General features: G+C 38.8%; 1 protein-coding gene across 6 annotated transcripts in view; it reads right to left on the bottom strand.

Moving 5' to 3' along the window:
• The window catches only part of ELAVL2 (ELAV like RNA binding protein 2), a 108,291-nt gene extending 97,891 nt beyond the window's left edge, over window positions 1–10,400 (bottom strand). For 2 of the 6 annotated variants that reach the window (XM_051809051.1, XM_051809053.1), the window contains exon 1: window positions 9,553–9,572. Coding sequence is in view for 2 of the 6 variants with exons in the window: in XM_051809054.1 (XP_051665014.1) it covers window positions 9,443–9,484 (42 nt within the window). In the remaining 4 variants the exon portion in view is untranslated. The other 4 variants (XM_051809054.1, XM_051809055.1, XM_051809049.1 and 1 more) reach the window with 4 other exon arrangements.
• Between the last annotated feature and the right edge of the window lie 13,175 nt (window positions 10,401–23,575).

Genomic DNA, 23,575 nt, shown 5'->3' with positions numbered 1-23,575 from the left:
TTTGCTCTCCTTGTTACGGTAATCTTACCGAGATAAATGGAAATATTTATAGCATGTGAAATCAAATGTGTAGAACAATTCTCATATATTTAATGTTTAAGAACTTTTATTGCTTAACACATATATCTTATACATGCACCATTTTGCCTGAGATAATTTTTGTGTTCTCCGTAAGAGCTGTTCTCAAATGGAATAGCAATGTACATCAAATGTACCACCTACTTAATTTTGCATTTCATATGAGAAATAAATATTATTGTTGCTTTAGGAACCTCTTTAGTAATCATAAGTCAATTGCCTTAATGTAAAATGTAATGAATATGTTTTAATATTGTTTGAGTAACAACAGATATATTCATTAATTATTCTGACATTATATACCGTGGAACATCTCTTTTATTCTTACTGTGCTGCCCTTAGGTTACAGAAAAAAGAAGAATCCTTTCTAGTCTTACATCTTTTAACCCCTATTATGCCAAGAATTTTCAGTTAAGCCTTTTCTTTCTTCTTGCCTTGGTTTCATTGCTATTATCTACAGTAGACTTTAATTTTCTCTGATTTTTTTTATAGAACTCTGCAAAAACATCTTAAAAATAAAAATATATTTAAAATAAACCTTCCTCATCAACATACCTAGTCAATTTATATTCATAACTGTCAAGTACTGAGGCATCATCTTCATCAATTTCTGTATAACATCACAGCTAATTTTCTGGTTCTCTAAGAATGTTTTCTAATTCTACAAGTTTTGTTTCTAAATTAAAAAGGAAATCAGAACAGAAGCAGACTATGTGGGGATAAGGTCAGGTATTTAGCACAAATAAAACAAAAACCTGAAAAGTAGTGCAAAGAAAGCCAACTACAAACTGCAGTTGTTTCCATTTTATTCAGGTGCTCCTAACATGGAAAAGTATATTTTTCGATTCATTATGAAATATTCTACTTTTGCCCTGTTTTCTTTCAATGCTTATTTTGCATATATTTTCAGTACCTTCCATGTTAATTTGGCTCAAGATGCTTATTCTGAATGATAATGTAATAAGAAGGAAATATAAGCAAGTAATAACAGAAGCTGCCTAAATGCTCCTCCAGCTGCAGAATCTAAGAACATTGTTACCAGAAGTATGTAGGGTGGCTAGTTTGCAATGAGGACTATGACGCACCATTTGCCATTGTGAAAATGCACCATCTGCAAAGAGCTTGGTCTGAGAATGAAATGCACGTTGTTATGCTATAAACTCACTAGCGCAAAAACGCGTCTTGAATAGCTCAGGAAGCAGACATGTAATTAAGCTACCTTAGACAAGGTAATAAATTTAGAACCTTGATATAGTGGTTTGTTTAATAAACCATTTATAAAAAGAATTAATACAAAATTCTCTTTCTACCATCTGCTTTTCTAAAGCTACTTCCTGCTCCCTTCCTCGTTAAGTGCATGACATTTTGCAAACGCAAATCTGAATTAGCAGCAGTAGGAAAACTAAGTCTTAAATACACTTAGAATTTGATGTAATATAAATTCATATTAGGCAAGTGAGGACGGAAAGCAAAACAAAGAAGTTAAAACATGGAGACAGGATTCACAGCTCAGGATTTCCTGACCCCCATTGTTCTGGACTGAGCTCTGATTTTTAGGCAGCGGTGACACGACAAATCACCTCTTGATAATGAATGAAAAGTAGGCAATAGCTCTGATAAACTCTTGCATTAGCTGCTTTTCACCTATTCTTTACTTGCCTTACAGACAGGACTGACCTCTGTGTCACTGTTCCTCTTCTGGCAACCCAATTCACTTCCCTCAGCAGCTGCACAAGGAAGAGCGCTGCTGCAGCGTCTGGAATCCTCCTGCCCCAGTGGGTGAAGAAGGGAGGAAAACACAGCTCAGTTCAGACAAAACTTGTGCTGAAACAAGGGATGCTCAACGTGGTTCTATGAGACACTCTAGCTGGAGATGAAACTGATCCAAAACTGCTGGTCATACTGAACAAAGCTGCTTGGAAATTGAGAAAGAAAGCCACATTCCTGGCAGTCTGCTGCCTGTGCTCTGGGATTGCATCCTCTGCCTTTTGGTGTCAAGATGTGGAGCACACTGCTGATGTTTACAAGGAATTGTTAGTTTACAAGAGTGGCTGCCTGAATCCTCAGGCTGTACCAACAAAACTGCACTCAGTGGATGTTACAGCTCTGTTCTATTTGAAAGACCTTTTTTTCCCCTTCAGTCTATAGGCCACATAATTTTTCTCTCAGCTTGCACTACTACAGCCAAAGCTCAGGAACATTCTGGGTAAAATAGAAAGATGATGTTGACAGAAGTTTTGTTTCTATAATTGATGGAAAGGAGTTTCTGATGGTTGGCCAAGTTTAACCTCTGCTCTCATACAGGCATTTAAGTTTAAGAAATAAAAAACCAAATTCATCCCTTTGTGAATTCCTTCTTTTTTTCCTGGTCATCTCCTTTGCCTAAATGAGCCATATGAGGGACTAAAATTGTAAAAGATTCTTGCTTTCTCTGATGAAAGAACCATGTTTTAAGACAGCTGCTGCAGTCTGTCTTTGAAAAAAAAACTGTTGATGGAACTGTTTTTTTACAGGCCCTCTTGAGTGGTAAGCTGTGATTTATACAGCAACGCTGCCACTGATTGCCTGCATAAAGAAAGCAGCAGAGGACAAATGGCAACACATATGGTCAGACTTCTTTCTGTAAATTGCAGGAGTCAAACTTCACAAAGCGGGTAGAAAAAACCTCAGCAACACTGTTTTTGTAAGAAAAGGAAAACATCAGAAGATACTTGCAAAAATTTAAATGTGTGAGGTTTTTAATCAATTATGTGAACTAAAGAACTGTTTACATATTTCTAGGCCTTAAGAAACCTCTGTGTCTTTTTACTCCTGCTTATGCCAGTGTTCATGGGCTAACAGACATTGCAGCATCTTGTTGCAATTCACAGGGATTTGTTCCTCTCCAGCATTGATCTTCACAGCAAAACTTCTCTATGAATGTTCTTAATATGGATTTGAACTGAAATTTATTGCTGAAAAGTTCTTGAGAAACCTTCTGCTCTAGTCTGGCTCATTCCAAACATCACTTGGGCTGACAGATATCAGAAGTGAACCTATGATCATTGATCATGATCTATGATCATTTCCCTACTTATTATTTCCCCATTTATTATCTTCTTTAGCCTCTGTGCTTGTGCCTGCTTTAACCTTCTCTCTCCTCTCCCATGTTTCTGCTTGCTCTTACTTCTCATTTCTCCCGGAGCAGTCAGATGCCTGGCAAAATCACCGGCAATCTACATTTTGTCCTCCAGAAGTGGTCCCAACCACAGCAGAGACCACAGTAACTTCTGCTGAATCTAGCCTCTAGCATTGTATATCAAACTGACACGAAGAGTCTCATCTCCCAGTTGGCAACCCTGCAGTAACTGGCTGCATCTTGGCATTTGAAAAACCTCTCTGCTTTAACACCTCCTGTTATCTCAGTAAAGTGATGTTTAAATAACTGAACTGGCTTCAATGAACTGTAGTTGCCATTTTCCTGCTTCTTACTGAGAAAAAATGGAGATAATTACGAAGTGGATGAGCAGGTTTAATGAAAGCCGGTTTCTTTTGGTATATTCCTGAAGCAGCAATCATCATCTGTTTGGCTTTTGAAGAGCAACAATTATAATCACTTAAAATCCCAAGGGGAACAAAAATAGAACTTAAATTAGCATATAAAATATACAGCTGGATTGGGCAAGCCTATAAAAATCTGGGAAAATCATTCTAATTTGAAAGCTATTCAAAATCACAAGCAAAATGAGTACAAGAGTATTTCACATGTTTCTTCCTTTTTTCCCTTTCTGAAGTAGTAACATAACAACATTTATAGGATTTTCCTAAAACATGGAAATGAAAACCCATTGTCAAGAAAGAGACTAAGTAAAAATAGGCTAAAGGTGCATTTTTAAAATAACAGATAAACTTAAGTATTAAACCATTATTTTAGCAGGTATTAATCTCCCAAAGCTCTGACTTAACTGTATTGCTAAGTCATGCGCTATATTTCAGAGCTGAAAAATAAAAATACAGTTGAGACAGTGTTACATATTTCAGCTTTATCAGACAACTGAGCAATGATAATACCCAAAAAAAACCAACGACAAAATAATAAGCTGCAAAAAATGACAATAGCTGTGAAACTTCCAGTGTTTCAGACAGTCATTTCTATAGTTAACAGAAATTCAGCAATGAGTAAAGAAAATTGTTTTCCTTATGCTGCAATGTCCACATTTTGAACTGTAACTTCATAATATTAGCTTCTGGAAATAAATCTTAATTTCAGTAAACTGTGAACTCAAAGATGGAATTCTTTTTTAATACCACTGAATATGTATTACTTTTAGTAATTTTGACTTGAAATACTAGGTATAGCTATTCTAACTGAAGGTTAAATAAGACAGTATCTCAGCAATGAGATTCAAAAGAAACCACTCAGCTTCTTGTAAAAATTTATTGTGGACAAGAAGATTAGGAATTTGGGTTGCTTATATTTATAATATTATCAGTACATGAAATATCTCCTAAAAAGACACTGTCTTGTGGATGCACATTTATACAGTAGGCTCTGATTTTCATGTCTGTAGTATAAAATTCATTATTTGCCTTTGGTTAGAAGATTCCACATGCTTAGAGATTTTGAAACCAAAACCAAGCAGGTCTTGAAGGTGCAACTGTTATTTCCATCTGAAATCATAATTTTAAAAAATGAACTAGAGATTGCTGGATTTACCTTCCACTATATCATATACAAATATATTTAAAGATGGCCTGTGAAACTCCTGAATAAATTTGTCTGCATTGCTTAGCTCTGTGATGAGTACCTTGAAGCAAATGTCTGCCCTCCTCCCCTCCCCCACTGCAATTTTCCATTACTTCATCCTCACAATTGCAAGTCATTTTTATTGCTCCATTATCCTCAAACAGATATCTGTTTTTATACATGTTACTGTGATTGAGAAAGCATGTCTTCGGAAGCCCGAGCTTCCTGAATGCTGTGTTAAGGCCAAAAATTACAGCACACTTACTCATCCTCTCTCTTGCTTTAAGGTAGTACCAGAGAAGGCCCAGCAGGTTTTTTTGACAGTCTTCCCAAGCCATCTGTTTCATATTCTGCATGTTTTGAACAACACAGTGTGCCATGGGATGTAAAAACCCATCACAGCACGTTCAGTTTAATGTGGAATCCAGTGGTCACTCACTTTTAAAGAAATCATAACTGAAGGTGGGACACTAATCAGGGAACTTATTTTACCTGTTTCCCCCTCTCCCCTCCCAATTTGCCTTGTAATTTTTTTAATTTAAATTTTACATCATCTGGGTTTAGTATCCCAGCCTGCTTTAATAAATAAAAGACAAAGTGAACTCAATAGGCATTAAGATCTTCATACAGCTCAGAACCAAAACCTTGATTGACTGGTAAATATTGGCTAAAAATAAGAATCCTGTACTCCCTGGGTCTCAATGCCCACTCCTGCCACTCTGTTTATGAATTATCACTTCTGCGGATTGTCTGAATGGTCAATAGGGCTACAGGAACAAGAAAGTGTGAAATCATGCCTAGAGGGAATAACCAGCTTTACTTCAAACCATGCTGATCCCAGCAGCTAAGACACACCGTAGAAAAAGTAGTCACTGAAGCAGCAAATACTTTATACACATTAAATTGAGCTGTTGGGCGGAGGGGGGGGGGAAGTGTTTGAAAATGGAATATTTGTAGATTTGACCTTATGCTGAGGCCATATGTGGCCTTATTTCTTGACACTGCTAATGACACTAAGTATTTAGACCTCCTATTTTTAAAAAAAGATAGTTCTCAGAAATGTGTTGATTTTGCATGTCTGTGGCCATAAATATAGATGACTGTGAGGATTTAATTTCTGGAAGAGAAGTAAGTCTTAACTCTCAGACTTAACATAAGGATCAGGTGATAGGGGAAGGGAGTCTTCTCCTCACAACTCTGAGAGAAGCACAGCATCACAACACTCTCAACACACCTTCTGCAATTAACAGAAAGAACTTGTCTAGCTGTAAAAACTATTTGCTGTCCACTCAGTAGAATAACACATTGACCACGTTAACCCTATCCTTATACCTGCAATTTCTAACAAATACTCTATTTCTGCTAAGCTAGATTAGGCTGACATTTTTGTCACCACGTCACCAAATGACACCCAGGGCTAGCAACACAACTTGTGAACTTCCAAGAAAAACACAGCTCTCATGAATGTCACTCTCTACCACCTAAATAGTTTCATTTCCATACCGATTCTTCTTCACAGAAACTTAAGTACATTTTCTTCTAATGCCAGAGGTCTCTGAATGCCTGAAATTTGAAGTACTGATCTTAGTATCACCAATACATAAAAAAGCAAAAGTTTCAAGCATTGAGGTTTTAAAAGACTTGGTGACCTAAAGGATAGTTTCCCAAGTACTTGTTATAATGTGTTTTGCACTTCTATGACGCTTAAAGATTTAATTTCAAGGACGAGGCAAAATTACAAATGCTTAGTTCTATGTTATAAATATGAGGCATGTATCTATGCAAGCGTGTCCACCAATATCCTATTATTAATACAGAATGGAAGTAGATTCATGTTACCTACAAGTATTGTTGGGAGAATCAAAGATTTCTCTAAGAGTATTTCTACAGTTTTTTTTTTTTTTTTTACTTTATAGGCATGCCAAATTATTTGCAGGATTTGGGTCAACAGCTTTCCTTACAAGAATCAGCAAACATTCTGATTAGGAAAATTAACTGTCGTGAATAGTATTTGTCCAAAAAGACCCAGGTACCTCCTAAACAAATCAATGTGATTTTTTTTATTTTTGTTTTCTATTCTCCTGCATGTGAAATCTTAGAAGATGGAAGACTTAAGCATGCAATTAACTAAGTTAAAATTTATAAGGTGCTGCACTGGCTTCCAGAATGAAACTGAGCAATTCTTAAATGATTCTTACACTTCTGACTAATAAACATCTGCACTATCTGAATATGGAAACCCTGCAATAACTGCAATCTTATTTTTCCATTACTTCCAATCTGTTCTGTAGAAATAAGCAAGGCAGTGCCATTTAGAATTTTGATTCCCAAAATTTCAAACTCTTTTCTGAGGAGCAGAATCATTACTGAAAATTAGTAATTGAACCAGTAAGTAGTTCAATATGAAATCATGTTTTGATTATATATAATCTTCTAAACAGAAACTTGGAAAGTATCACAAATCAAGATCTAATGAAGTCATACAAACACTTTGGCAGAAAGGAAATAAATTGAACTGTGCTTACTTTTAATTTTTAATTATATTAAGGTGCTAAAATAAGAGGTGCTTGTTACTTTGTTTTGTTAAGTGTCCTAAGTATAAAACAATTGCTGCAACTAACTCTTCTAACAGAATAAACATTGCATGCCTTCTGTGTATTCTTGGAACTTGGCATCCAGCAATTCCCAGGGATTTTCACAGATTTTAAGTGATTTGGTAAGGAAATAATCCCAACACGTTATTTAAAAACTCATGGGGAAGCAGAAGAGGGTGACCAGGAAGCTCCAGACAATCACCTTTAAATTTTCAAGAAAATCTTTCCTATTTGATGCAGTTCTGGTACTTTTACTATTGCCCTTCAATTTCTACTCTCATTTTTCACACTAAGGCTGGACTTTGAAGTTAAAAAGTACGACATCAGAAGAATTTAAATTCATTTCCTACTTGCCTGCTGGAAGGTGTGTACATGGGCTTCCCACCCAGCTCCCTGTAATTTCATACATAAGTCCCTGTGTACATTTTGTTCACTGTCCCTGCGCTAATTTTTAGTAACATTTTCATCAGAACATCAGTCCACATATCCTTCAGGAAGGTAGTACACACTATTTGTTTGCACGAGCACACAGACTTTTGTTCCTAGGTATTTCTAATCACTGAAGAATATAAAATCTTTCCTCTACAGTCATCTACCCAATCGAATTCTTAGCCATTGTCAAGCAAGATAATTCTGTCAAATCTTACATCCTCAAGTCTTCCAGTTTTCTTGGTTGCCAAAGTATTTTATCAGCAGTTTGGGTTAAATTTGGTCCACAGCTTTCTTAGCTTTTTTGCTGGGTTTTTTTTTGGTTGGTTGGTTGGTTTTGGTTTGGTTTGGTTTTGGTGGTGGTGTGTTTTTTGGTTTTCTTTTTAATGTCCAGAGTCACTAATGCATAACCTGTGATATCTCCACAACCAGATGCAGGTGAAGGTACTGCCTGCGCCACTACACTGCTGCAGAATGGGTGGGCTCTGGGCAGAGAGCACCAAAGGGTGGTTGCTGCCACCGTGTCTGAGTGCTCCTGTCTGAGAGGGGATACAAAAACAGATTAAACATGGGCACAGGTAAATCTATCTATTCCCTCCCGTGAACTTAATGGCATTTGGGGAGACTATATGCAAGGAAAGTGAGTTCCCTTTTAGTTAGAGGAGTTTCCTGATAAATTCAACGTCTTTTCCTCTCCATGTTCACCACTTTTCTCCTGCATAGAGCTTAAAATATGATGAAAATAAAAGGTAAATGAGCCATTAGTGAAGACATCAAAATTATAAATACTTATAGCACTTAAATTCTGTGTGATTGCTATAAAAGGAAAAAATTAACACACATGGAGAATTCGGTTTCCTTGGAGAAACAATCTTTCTGATAGGAATTTAAAAAAGCCTGGTTACAGAACTATAGGTACAGAAATGCTTACCACCTGCAGTTTATCCAAATGGTTTACCTAACTGCCAGCAGTGCAGGGTCAAACTCTCCAGAAGTTACTATTCCTGAATGTGCTCATATATTTCACAGGTTACTGCCTTCTTCAGAGGAAGAACAGTATTTTTGAAAAGAAGATAGTTCAAAGAAAACTAATACTGCATCACCTGCACATTCACCTAACTGTAATTGTGGAAAATATTAAGCTAAACATTACTGCCTTTGTATAGATAGTAAAATAAAATAAAATCACCAAAAATTTGTTTATTAAAGATAAAATGATCATAGGAAAAAACAAGCTTGACTGTAGCTACAGCTAAAAGTCTATAGTTTGGAGTCTCCTTACCCATGTCAGACTCCCTTTGGAGTAGTTCTCTTTAGACTACAAGCAAGTTCTGCTCCTTTCAACAACACTCAATAGCCTAAAAGTGTCACCAGAACAGTGACTAGATTTATAACTGCTGAAAATTATCTGTATTGCTTTAAGTCATCGTGAAGTTAACTAATACTGACTTACTGCTACTTTCCACAGAAATCATTCTATTATTCTGATATCCACAGAACGAGGTCGGTGCAACTTAACTATTACTGCCTATCATCCGACATAAAATTCTAACCGATTGCTAAATATTGCAATGAGCAAAGTTACCTATGGTAATCATGAAGCGAGGAAACTTACTATTCCTCCTTTAGCTGGCTCAAGCAGCTCTAAGTATACCATCCCTTAAAAAAAAAAAACCAAAATCAATTCGAACGATTAAATAAATAAATAAATAAATCAGCCCTCACACTGCACTGCCCGGCTCGTTTCGTGAGCCGCTGCTCCCCGGGAGGGAGGCGGGGGGTTCTGTGCCCCGGCGTGCCAAGGTGCTGTCCCGCAGCGCTCCGCAGAGGACAGCGGGCGCTGTGAAGGTCGCCTGCAGGCGGCACCCGCCCGGACCGGACCGGACCGCCCCCCCCGGGCCGCGCCGACCCTCCGGGCGTGTCCCGGCACCCGCGGAGCTGCCTCGGCACCCGCCGAATTCCCGCTGTCCCTGCTCCTCTCCTCCCGCCGCCGCCGCCGCCGCCGCCCCCGCCGCCCCCCGTCCCGCCGCCCACGGCCCGGCGGGGCAGCGCGGAGCATCCCGGGCAGCGCGGAGCATCCCGGGCAGCGCGGAGCATCCCCGCCCGCGCCTCGCCTGTACACGAGGTTTGTGTTACGTGCGAGGATTTTTCTCCTCCACCCGCCCCCACCGACGGTGCTTTCTGCCGCTTTTTTTTTTTTTTTTTCTTTTTTTAACCCCGATTCCGGAAGAAATTTCAATAATTAAAAAAAAAAAAAAAAAAAAACAAAAAACAACAAAAAAAAAAAAAAAAACAAAAAAAAAAAAAAAAACAAAAAAAAAAAACAAAAAAACACTTACCATTTTGACCTCATAGTGCTTTGTCATGGGCTTGTGAAAAAAGCCCACAGACACATCTACACACACACACACGCGCGCGTATTTATGCGTTCTCGAAACAGCTGTCGCAAAGGGGATGGGGGAAACTGCTGCGCGGCGGAGGACACCCAGGAATCAGCGCACAAAAGGAGGGCGAGCCACGCGGCCCGGACTGAACGCTCCCCCACGCCCCTACAGACCACACTGGGAAAGCGAGGAAGGTGGGTGGAGAGGCATGGGTAGAGGGGAGGGACCCGCTCTCCCATCCGACTAAAGGAAACATCCGCCTTATCCCAAAAAAAAAAAAAAAAAGAAAAAAAAAAAGAAAGAAAAAAAAGAAAGACAAGGGAAGCTGCCGGCGTGCGGAGCGAGGGCGGGCAGCGGTCCAGCCCTGGGGGTGATGCTGGCGGAGCCGCACATGGCAGAGCCCGCACCACCGTCGGGGCGCACGGTCCCCGCAGCGCAGCCAGCGGGCGGGCTGCGGGTCACCTCGGCGGATCTGAGCATCCCCGGTTACTTAAGAGTGCCTCTAGAGTTACTCCCCTGGTCTCCTCATCTTCCCCCGTGCAATTGATGTGGTGCAACAGCATCACCAGCGACCCGCCGTCCTGCACCGCTGCCCGGGCGGGACTGGCGTCCCTGTCCTGGGTGACCTGGCTGCCTTCTGGCCTTTGCCAGAAACTGTTCGGCTGGAGGTTGGGAGGTGTGACACCAACAATTCAGTGAATCTTGTCCAGGATACTTCTCTGAGAAGATGCTGCTTGGCCATGTGTTGCAGGACGGATTTCGCATTGTCAAATGCCGGGGGGGAATATTGATGGTCAACGTGCACATCCACACATAAACTCTTACCTCTGCAAAACACCCTCCTTTGACACCCTCGCCCTTCACACACTGTTTGTCCTTTCCTTCCCAGAGACTGGCAGCACTCTTTTGTTACAAGCAGTCTATTAGCTCATGGAGCTATGCAACCCATGGCTGGAAAATACTGCCTCCTTCTCTGTCTTCCCTGCACGTCCTGAACTCATTCTGCTGCCTCCTCCTCCTTCACTCAACAACTTCCTTTCATGCCCCTGGGCTGTCCACTGAAGACCCAAGGTCCTCTGTAGACAAGCCCTGTCCTGGCACAAGGGCACACTTCATTCCCTTGCTTCATGGTGGGAGTTTGGATGGGCCAGTTTGGATAAATCAAATCAAAAGGAGTTGAAATTTTGGAAGTTCTTTATTTACCTTAGCTTGTCTTCTCTCTGTTGTTTCCTCACCTATGACGGGCACCACAAATACTCTGTTATTAACCTTGCTGAGATCCTTGAATCTAGGAAAGAATAAGAAAGGACAGTCTGTGTGTATTAGCTGCATTTCTGTATGCCTGAGCTGGAGAGCAGAATACAACAAACAAACAAACAAACTTAACCATTTTTCTTCCAAAAATCATATACACAGAATGCATACTTAAAAATTAGCGTTTTTCTTATGCATAAATATATATACTATGCATAGGCTCTATGACAACTATGCTTGAGAGACAACTAGGGGTTTGGACCCCAGTTTTACCAGGGAAACTGAGAGATGAGAGTCAAGTTTAATGTTTTCACAGTAAGTCATTATGCTGATCTCTACAGAAACCCACACCCATGGACAGAGAGGTTTGTGTTTGGAGGAAGGCTCATTCTACCCATAGCCCACATAGAAATGGTGTTCTGCTCCTGTATTTTGAGGCCTGGTGCACACTGAAAGGGGATGATAGCTTGTTATGGAATGTTAGGAGGAACAAAGCCCTCAGCAAAGTCCTTAAGCATTTAGTGACCACAAAGTTGTTGTGTTCAATGTTTGTACAGAGATGTGGGAAAGGAGAGAAGAATTCATGATGGAAGAAATTCTAAAAGTATGAAAAAAAATGGAAGCTATATTGAGCAATACTCCCCTTTTTATTTTTTATTTATAAAGCATAAACTGGTTATGTTGGCTCCAAAAGACCATCTAGGCAAGAGTCCTGTAGTACTTGCAAGGACAACTGATTTTTGAAAGCCATGTCCTTCTCTGCCTATTTTATAATGTCCCTAATTTCTCTGCAGCTTTTACAAGCACTCTGCTTCATTGTTGGTCTGTCCTGTTAGCTATTGAAGTCAAAGGAGATATTGCTGTACTCTGCAATGTGTGTTTAATTGAATGTAATGTTTCTTTACTCTGTTCTATTCTGCTTCTATATTGCCCCAGTTTCAAGTTACTGAAAACAGTTGGAAAATTAGTGCATTTTCTCAATATTTTCAGGAATTCATGGAGATCAAGATACAGCCTTTACACTGACAATATTTCTATGCCTCCAAATATGTAATGAATAAAAAATAAAAAATGTAATTAATGTATAACATTACAGTAGGTGGTAAAGATTTCTCTTTGTTTAGTCTACCAATGTATTGATAAATGTGTTTGAGAATAAAAATTAAAACAATATGCCACCATATTGATTACCTAGCTTTCTGACTGAGAGGTTTTTTTGGTCTTCTTACTGGAGGTTGTTCTTGTTCGCCTCCTTTTCTGGATTTTATACCAGATTACAGGTAGCTGAATCTGAGTGAAGTAGAGATAGAAGGTTTCAGCTCTTGGATCAGTACAGTGTTTGATTATGACATATTTCAAAGCCAAAATCTCCCATTTGGATATCTATCTTCGCTGTTTCAACAGATTTTATGCTCTCAAAGTCTGTAGTTTTTGGTCAATGTTATTTATGGAACATATGATAAACAAAGAACAATTAGTTTTTCATTAGCTGCTAGGCAAATGTCATGCTCTCAGATTTTAATCAGACAGTGGATATATCATCAGAATATAATCCATTTGCTATGTTTTTCTCATTATATCCTCTAAGAAAATGGCAAATATTTGTCATTTCAGTTCATGTGTATGAACTTATTTTTAGATCTAACTTGCTGAATATCTCTTAGTTCCGTAAATACTCAAGTGCTTTATTAATAGCATTAAAAAAAAAGTATATATCTAAGCCTTACAATGTTCATTGTGGATTATGGTGGAAATATGTCTTCATTCAGGACTCTGGAAAGTGAATATTAATAAATTATAAATGTTTGGTCTTGGCTTTCTGCCCAGATGAGATGACTTCGGCTTTTTGCTTTATATATCTCTTGGTACCTGAGGTGACTTTGGTTTACCATCCCTAGTGTAGGTGAACTGCCCACTTAAGTTATAGACACGTCTGTAGCAGAAAAGAGTGTGAGTCTTCTAACTGAAATGACAGGAGTTGTCTTGTTTCTTTCTTTCTGTCTTTAATTTTGGGATTCTATATAGTATAGGCAGTTTCAAATTTTCTCTCCTGCTCTGGGGCCTGGTCATATTAGGTACCATCTGGAAAGCAGAGTTGGAATAAAATATGTAAATTTTGTTTATTAGAAGTGTAATTTCTTATTCTAAACACAGAGGTACTCAGTCTTGAGCAGTAGGAGTTCTGTCATTGTGTCATCAAACAGTACTACAGAGAGCCACAAACCCATTAAACCATTGCATTAGTGCCAATAGCTGATGATGCATCAGCATTTTTAGATGTTACTGTAACATACTTGCTCAGCTTAATGATAGAGATGCAACATTATTTAGTTTCCACTCCTTTCACTCCAAGTCCAGTGGTTAAAATGCACTGAGATTCACCACACTTCATGTCCTTATGATGGTCAGAGAGATGCCATCTTTCCTCTCACTCCTCTTGCCAAAAGTATTTGATATCTCTGTTTGTTTTGTGATGTTACAAAAGCTACTGTTGCGAATAGTCCACCCTGCAAAGTTAGTATTTAAGGAAATGTGGGGGAGGGGGTGGAAATGTCCGTGACTCATTTACAGAAGGTTGTACCTGTTTTCACTTGGGAGCACCTGAGTAGGAAGTGTATTAACCTTCATTTTGGTCCTTCCAGCTGCTGTTCTATGTCAGTCCACGACAACCATCCTTGCAGGTTTTGGATTCAGTCAAGAAATGAAAAGAACCCCACTAAATGAGAAAACACAAAGATATAGTTAAAAATCACCAGAGTATAAAATAAAAAAAAGAACTTTTCACTCAGAAAGTGAATAGACAAGAGTTGTGATAAGAGATCATGTAGCTGATGGCTGATAAAATGTCTGCACATCCAAATTGTGAACACTTTGAAGGGTTGCATTATTTATCCGTTGTAACAACGACTGAGAAGCATGTGAATCACACCACTACATTTGAGAAATAACTTTGCCTTTATTTCTCCTCCCCTTTTACTCTCCATCCATTAGATAAAAACAACACCTTATGGGAATGCTTTTCATTGTATTGAATATATGTGGTTCACTCCTTTTTATCTACTTACATGGCAAAGAGCTTTTTCTCTCTTTTAGGAATTGCTGAAGCCACTCTGGAGTCTGGTCACAGAACAGAAGAGTAAGCAGGCTCATTAGGAGAACTGCAGTTAGATATGGGCATTGGTACATGTACAGTCATCACCATGAGACTCTGTGGTGCTGGACAAAATTTACCCTGTTTTTCACACTAACTTGTAATCTTAGGGGGAATATGGGCATCCATTATTTCCTTTAGAAGGAGGTAAACTTACAAACATTTTGATGAAAGATAGGTTTTTTGGAAGACTTTAGGCAAAGAAAGATTTAAAGACAGATCAGTACACTGGCGTATTTGTTTTATTTTGGTAACACAGTTCAAGAGATTTGTTTCTAATGTAAAACTGTTTTTTATTTTCAAAGTACCTTTCACTCAAACATCTTAGAATTAATTTAATTTGGTGTCTTCTTGGTCTTGTGAGATAAGTGCGTTTTTATAGTCCATTTTGTAAATGTGTAAACCAAGTCAAAATGCATGAGAAAGTCTAGTTCCATCATCATCACTAAAATTCCTATCATGAAACATGGAAATCTGAAAAAGTGATTTTACTATATACTCAAAAAATGTGAAAAAAAGAGGTCTTTGCAGATGTACTTCATTTTGAACACAAATTCTCTCTTTCCTCCATGCCAGTTCCCATCACTAACTAAAATAGGTGTTGGACATACTTAAAGACTTCATCAATATGCACAGTAAATGAAGAAAAAGAAACAAATAGAATATATACAAACCCTGCTATTGGTACATTTGTTAATTTAGCTAATGAATGGAGTGACAGAAGTTCCTACCAAAGGTGAGTACCAGGACACATGTGCAAAATTGTATGTGTCCAAACCTTTCTATCTCATACATTTTATTTCTACAGCTAATAGCAATAAACTTGTACTATGTGTTGAAGTCTTTGATGTAGCATCAAAAAAGATTACCACTCGAATTACAGGTACCTAATGTTCTTCAGAAAAAACCTTACTTTTAAATTAAACATATTTAAAATGTCTATTATTTATTACTGATGCAACTTAATTTGGTGATTTGTTCTGACAGAGGGCACTTTGCTGAAGTCAGGCTTTTGGTCATACTTTATACTGATTGACCAGGCCTTTGAGGAGGCGAAAACTAAGAAATATGTAGAAAGATTGTATGAGTATACATAGTTAATTACTCTGTGGGATGTTTTAATGTTAGAATAGTCATCAAGAAAAATTTGAAAGAATGCATGAAGTATGCATCTGGTCATGTGCCACACAAAAATCTGACTTGATATCCCTTTAGCTTTAGTTCAACTTTGTCTTGATATAAGAAGGTTGGTGGCAGGAAGAGCTCAATGAACCCATACCCTCACAGTCTGTTGACGACATCCTGGCTGACTGTCACAAGGCCTTTGCATTTCAAGCCACAGTAAAATTGGTTTCTGAGTGCAGGTAAGTTGCTTCCTGGAATGCAGCACACTGCAGGTAGTGTTGGGTTTTATGTGAGAGTCTGGCTGCAGCAGGACTTGACAACCAAGCAATGATGTTGTGAGCAATCTGGTGAATGGTTACAAAGTGTGAAGGATCAATAACAAGAGCTATTAATTTCTATTGTCACCTCAGACGCCAAGTCTGTGATTATATTTAATTCAGAAATCATATTCACTGGTAAAACAGAAAGGAGGGATAATCAATTTTTTTCTCTGTGGACTACAAGATTTGTTTCCTAAGCTGGAATACTTTACAAATCTCAGAGAGCACTCTTCACAGCATGTTGGAAAAGTAGCTTAATTTGAAGGACAGTGAGCTTGCTGTGCATATATGGAAGGTTCCATTCTCTGACTCGTTGTGGTTTTGTGTTAACATAAATTGTGTTAACTGTACTGTTCCCTGGAGACCAAATTTTTCTTTTTCACCTCAGATCCATGGCCTACTGATGCTTCAGCACTCTGGTTGCATAGTTTGGACTTCTTAAAATAAGGATGTTTTCTCTATCCAGAATGTTTTTTTTTTTCTCCTTCTTCTTTGTTATAACTAACGGACATTTTAATAATTAATTAACATTTTGAATGATTTAGGTTTTAGGAAATCTAATGGAACTGCTAATGCACAAATTCACAACGCAATTAGATTTCCATTAAAAAGCCATAGACCTTTAGTGAGATTTTAGTATGAGCACCAAACTTTGTAATGGGCACTAAGATGTAGTTTTCAGTAGCATTCTCCTTGGATTTGGATTAATTTTGGTTTTTTTTAAGCTACCACTTCTTTCTTATAATCACATTCCCCAGGGTGTTCCTGTCCTTTTAAGGTCTGCAGGTGTCTAACTGAAATCAGCATTTACTCAGAGATGACCAACATACCTGTCCTCCTGATTTCAAGTGGGATAGTTTTCATCTTAGTTGCAGGTATTTACTGATGTGTCTCAGATTCAGTATGAAAATAATGTTGATAACACACACTGAGCAGTGCTTACCCTGAATCAAGGACTGTTCAGTGTCTCATGCTCTACCAGCGAGCAGGTGCACAAGGAACCAGGGGGCAACATGGACAGGATGGGGAACCCAAACTGGCCAAAGGGATATTCCATACCATATAATGTCATTCCCAGGATATAAACAGGGAGGAGCTGACCAGGAGTGGCTAGTCACTCCTTGGGGATTAGCTGGTGGTGAGCAATTGTGTTTATCACTTGCCTTTCTTGTGTTTTATTTCTCTCTCCTTCTCCTGTTCATTTCAATTAGCAGTAGTAGTAGTAGTAGTAGTAGTAGTAGTAGTAGTAGTAGTAGTAGTAGTAGTAGTAGTAGACGACCATAAGGTTGCCTTGAGTGTGAGTGGCACCATTAAGTTATGGCCTATGCAAATATGTAGGATGAATGGTGTGTTGAAAACATTCTAGTTATTCAAAATGTCCCACTAAACAGAGCAGTGACAATTGAACCAGTGTTGAAATGGAAACAGTTGATCATTATAACAAGATTTAAATACTGAACATTGTCCCAGAAATAATGATAAGTAAAATGAAAGGATAATGATAAGTAGAAGGAAAGAAGAGGCAAAACCAGTAACCATCGAACAACAGCTAATCTCAGTGGTGCGGGTCATATAATTTTACATAAAAATGATACATTCTTGACTTTTCCAATATGGACATTATTGTAGTGGGTTTGTGTGGTAAGGTTTTGGTAGAGGGGGTTGTAGGGGTGGCTTCTGTGAAAAGCTGCTACAAGCTTCTCCCATGCCCAGCAAAGCCAATGCCAATCAGCTTCAAGATGGACCCACTGCTGGCCAAGGCTGACCCCATCTGTGACAGTGTTGTTGTCTCTGGGATAAGATAGTTAAGAAGGAAAAAAAGTTATTGGACAGAAGAAAATTGCAGCCTGGGAAGAGAGAATATGTGAGTGGAGCAGCCCTACAGACACCAACACCAGTGAATAAGGAGGGAGAGGAAGTGCTTAGAGAAGAAATTCCTCTGCAGCCTGTGGTGAAGACCACGGTGAGGCAGGCTGTCCCTCTTGTTAAGATCCAATCAGTGAGAGATGTCTCTACTCAAATTAAGGTGCAAATGAGACCATTTGCCAATGTCAATAGTATGGATTTTATTTAACAAGGAATGTCAGGTAGATAGAAAGAAATAGAAAAGAGATGAGAGAGAGATAGAGATCAAGCAGGAGATAGTCACTACCTGTGGGTCCAGCAGCATCCCAGTGGTCCTTTTTCACCCTTCCCCGGTCATTCAAAGCTTTTCACTATTTGTACATCTTAGCAAACAAAGGAATTAATGCTCATTGGCTACAAAATTCTCTTAATCTGTTGGTTCCATGATTCCCTCAGTTCTCATGGTAATTAGTCCACATGCTCAGTCTTTCTTTTCTTTTGAGTTGGTGGGTTTCTTGGATTGGCAGTCATGATCTCTCCCTCCTGGAATTACCTTCTACCCAAGCAGAGCTGATTTCAGCACAGCTGCTGAGTTGTCTTTCCTTGTGGCCTGTAAATTCTGCATTTTTTGTGTCCTTTATCAGTGATACATTCTTCTCCCTAAGCTTTTTTAATCTTCCCCTAGGTCTGAGATAATACCTGGACAATGGTACCACCTTTATCTTATCTCAAGTTCCCCTCACTGTGGCTTAATTTACAGTCCAAGTTACAGGTGTCCACGGAGGCATATTCGGGGAATCTTCGGTGGTCGTTGGTGGTCTCAGATGCCGTCTGTCCCATAGCGTGGAGTGGTCTTTGTTTGACCTGTGATATGTGTATGAGCAGTTACTTCTTTACACAGTTTGCCACAGTGGGAATTTTTGCCTGGATGCATTATGCAGGATGTACTAACCAGATCTCACCTCTGCCAGACCTGGAGTTAGTGCCATCCTGTCTCTCCCTTCTGTGCTTATCTCTGTGGCCTTAAGAGTGTGTGAAACAGGCAGCTGTGCTCTTTGATTCCTTACACCTCTACAGACCCTGGAGGATCCCATGTCAGAGCAGGTGGATGCCTGAAGGAGGCTTTGACCCTGTTGGAAGCCCACACTCGAGCAGGCTCCTGGCAGGACCTGTAGACCTATGGATTAAGAAGCCTATGCTGGAGCAGATTTGCTGGCAGGATTTGTAACCCCCGGGGCCCCTGAAGGACTGCACTGCATGGAAGGGGCCCATGCTGGAGCAGTTAGTGAAGAACTGAAGCCCAAGGGAAGAACACAAGCTGGAGAAGTTAATGGAAGACTGTTTCCTGTGGGAGGGACCCCACACTGGACCAGAGGAACAGTGTGAAAAATCCCTGAGGAGAGAATTCCCTGAGGAGAAAAGAATAGCAGAGACAACCTGTGATGAACTGATTGCAGCCTCCATTCCCCTAGAGTTTCCTTCTCTGTCCCTCAGCGGAGCCCCAGTTCTTTTGCATGTTTAAAGGATATGGCAGAGAGCACCTGTTCTCACAGAGTTCAGTTTTAGGGTGTGGTTTAGAGTGTGCTGTGCAATATTTATCTTTCTTTTATTACTCTGAAGAGGGTGTTGTTAATTACACTTAAGATGATTTCCGGCATCCTACACAGTTTCCTGTTGATTTATGATTTCTTTGGAATATATGCATGTGTATTATAAATGATGATCAAATGTCAGTGTCCTTATCAAGAGAAAAAAATAAAAAATGCTTGGTTTTTTTTTTTTTATGCAGCATGAAGTATATATTTCTCTTCTGTTGTCTTTAGCACTTCATTGCTTCAGCTGATGCATTTTATACTGTCTCTTTTGTTGGAATAAAGGTTGAAGCAGTACAATAATCCTACTCCATCAACTTTTCAATGAAGTTATGTTGGAATCCAAAAAAACCCTGAATTGATCCCATTTCAATCACTTATGTTGCTTTATGTATTCTGAAGATGAAATCAGAAATTATGGTTTCCTTCTTAAGATTTGAGTGAGTACACTGTGGACAACTGCTGTCTTTCAATTTCTGTAGTGGTATTTATTTCCCTGGGGCAATGAAACTTAACTCAGCCTTATACAAAGGGCCCAGTGTAAATATAGATTTAACCCTGTGAATGTGCAAACCCTGCAAAGGCAGAGATGTGATTTCACTTCAGCAGTTTACTTCATCTTCTGTCATTCAATGCTGCAGAACGGGTGGTGCACACAATGTGAGGAGTGAATCAGCTGCTGCTTTTGCTCACTTGATTGAGGATAGTAATTCCTAGGAAAATTCTTCCATGAGGATTTGGTCATAATTCACCAAAGGTTGAGAGGTTAAGGACATAAGGGCTAAAGAGCAGTGTGGATGCCTTCTTTATTTACTGTGCTGATTGTGTATTTTAGTAGATTTATGACTGCTCTTAAATGAAACAGCCTAATCTACCAAAGTCATTCAGAGCTCCTCCTGTAATGGACAGATCTGAACAGCTCAAAATTACTTCATTAAGGGCTGTAGCCATGTTTAGATATAATCAAGAAAAGTCATACCTTCAGAAAATCCTCTTTCTCTGCTCTTGATATTGCTTTAATATTAACTGTAGGATACAACCAGTAGTATCTTCGAAAGCTTCTGGTCTTTTGCAGAACAACCTAAGATGTATATAAAGAGATAGTTTTAGAGATAGTTTTTACTATCTCTAAAAGATAAATGTCTTGATGGCCCTGTAGAAGAAAGAGACTTCTGAACAGTAGGAGAGATACGGACTACATGTTTTTTAGTCTTTCATTATGCTCTGCATTTTGTTTGTTTGCTTGTCTTTTTTAAAAAAAGTTTACGTTGAATATGTGCCATGTTCTACCAAAATATTCGGATAGTTAGCAAACTACAGCATCTGCAAGTTGGTAGATGCCAATCTGTTTGCACCGATTTTATTCTACCCACTGTTTTTATTTTGGCTCATACATCGTTGCTGACATCCAAACTGGTGGTGGTAACTTGAAACAGATACTAAAAATCATATTTATTTAAATGTGTCTGAATTTACATTTTAACATATTTAGAGTTGGCGAGCAACCTCTCTGTCAATTCAAAACTCCATGCTTATTTGAGAAATATTGTAGAAATGTACCCATTAGAGACAGAAGGTTTTTTTACACCACTTTCTACACGATTGTGTCACTCTGGTCTTAGTTACAGCTTCATGAATTTGTACAACATTCAGTATCCCAACAGGTTATAGTTTTGAATAAATATAGTTTCAATTATATTCAACAAAAAATCATTAGCATGGGAAAAAACAAGGATTAAAATTAAAACTGTATCCTCACCATATGTTATACTGGTAAAATACTTCTGGTATATATATATATATATCCCTGTTTCAAAACCATGTAACAAGTCAGACATTAAATCCTGAAAGAATAACACAAGATAAGCGTGGATAATAAAACAAACCTGCAATCTCCCTTAACATAGCTGAATAGACGCCAAGAAACCTTTGCTGACTATAGGAAATATCCTCTAGTTATCTCTGTAGCCTGAAAGAATGCGCTATAATTGATAGAAACCCCTCCAACGTTATTTATTAGTCTTACTTCTTTCTTAGAGGGTCATAAAGATGCACTTTTTCACAAATTGAGCATTGCAGTGTACCAGAGAGACTTAGTATTTTTTTACTTGAAACTGTGAAATACCTAGTTAGGCCTACATTTTTGATCCCTCGTTGAGAGTTTGTCCTCTCTTTTATGGTTATTTCTGACTTGAAGCTCAGAGGTCATTATTTTTCCAAAGCCCTGAATACCTGCAGATTCTGTAGGTCTATATGACCTTTGAAAGTCAGACTCTAAACCCATTTAGGCAGTGGCTGCTCCTAAAGATTTGATTTTATATGACTTTCCAGATCTATTCTTTTATTCATATCACAGATATAAACTCTCTACTTTTACAGTTTGCATCTGAGAAATGTTCAGAATTACCATGGCTCTGTGTCCCCGCCAAAACAAAAACTTAAACATCCACCTCCTGTGGAGCTGAGCTTATAGTAGCTCGTTTCAGGCCACTCCTCTGGTGCTGTTAGATTCATCCTAAATCTGTTAAAGAAAAGTCTATGTATTTACAGTTGGTACTTTGAAATTCTTGTGATGCTCTGACACCTGCTACACGCAAGCTGATGTTTGATGTGCTCTTAAATAAAGTTATTAAAAGGGAGATTTCAAAGCTGAATCTTGGGTAACCAAAGTTTGCTTGAGCCACTGCAGTAGTGGTGAACGTAATTTGAAATTCCTAAATATGGCACGATGAAGAGGGGCACATCTCTGCTATGTGCACCCATCTTGAAAACATGATCTACATTAAGCACAGAGAAACACATTATGTCTTCTCCGAAAAGCTGACAGTCCTTTCAAAGTCAAGACATGGTGCATGAAACTGTAAGCTGCAGAGACACAAAAAGGATGTAAGGAAAATAATAAAATTTGGAATTGACAGGGGTTAAGAAGGTGACGGATGCAGAATACGTGGAAGTGAATCACCATTGCTTTCCCCAGGTGCTGCAATATGAATGATTGTTCTAAATTTTTAGATACTAGAATCAAGTGAGCGTTTTTACTGTTTAAATGTAGTTTTATCCAAGTATAGTACTCCAAGCTGTTGCCATTCGACATGCCTTCCCACACTGAGAAAAAAGAAGACCCGTGTCTTTTTTATTATTTTAATACTTCATCTTTGTACCTGGACAGCCACCTGCTGACATCAATAGGTTGAGACTGTAGAAATAACCAGTTTCCTGTGACCGGGAAGCTCCAGGGGCACTCACTCCTAACTTTCTCTTCAAAAAGCACCGATAAATGGAAATGTAAAAGCTTTCTCAAAGGTTCCCAGATACCAGAGGATGCCCTGCATGTCAGCAGCTGCTGTACTCCATCACTTGCACCTCTTCTTACCTTCATCCCTTCCCTGTGCTCATGCTCTGCATCAGAACTTGGCTTTCTCAGGCATTGGTTACCTGGTTTACACTGGATGAGGGTCAAACCCTCAGCTTTTTCAGCATAAAAGATTTTTTGCCACTTGAAAATAGACTTGTTTTCTATGCTGGTTGCTGTTCAGGACTTTGGCTTAGCAAATCTTAGACTTTTGCTCTCCTGGTCACATAGGTTGACAAAGCAGTCTGTTCATTTGCTTTTCTACAGCTGTGTATTCCTGTGGGTTGGATGAATAAATGTAAACCAAAGGACTTTCATCTTATCTCAGTGTATTTTTTCCTCTACAGAAAAAAAAAAATTGTGTTAACTTGCTGTGGGAAAAAGAGGGCAATCTTTCAAAAGCGCATAAGGAATATTCGACAACACAACTTTGTAAATTAGGAAGGTGGTCTCTAAAATATTAAATGACAGCTAAAGGCTAGCACTATATTATTACTATTTTTAATGATAATCAAAGTCAGCAAATTTCTGATGATAGAAGATGAAATATTTAAATGTCAATTATTTGTCCTCAAGCATAGCACATCTGCCTGGGTGATAATTATAGTTGTTGGAGAGATGGCTGCTATATGAATATGATAAAAATAAAGTATAATAAAATAATAAAATAATAAAAAAGAGAGACCTTTCATTCAGTTATTTGCTTCCTGGTATTAAGACTCTGA

The sequence above is a fragment of the Manacus candei genome, unplaced genomic scaffold, assembly GCF_025592945.1.
Source record: "Manacus candei isolate 608988 ecotype Guabito, Panama unplaced genomic scaffold, ASM2559294v1 h1tg000074l, whole genome shotgun sequence".
Classification (NCBI taxonomy): Eukaryota; Metazoa; Chordata; class Aves; order Passeriformes; family Pipridae; genus Manacus; species Manacus candei.
This window is presented reverse-complemented; position numbering and strand designations above follow the sequence as displayed.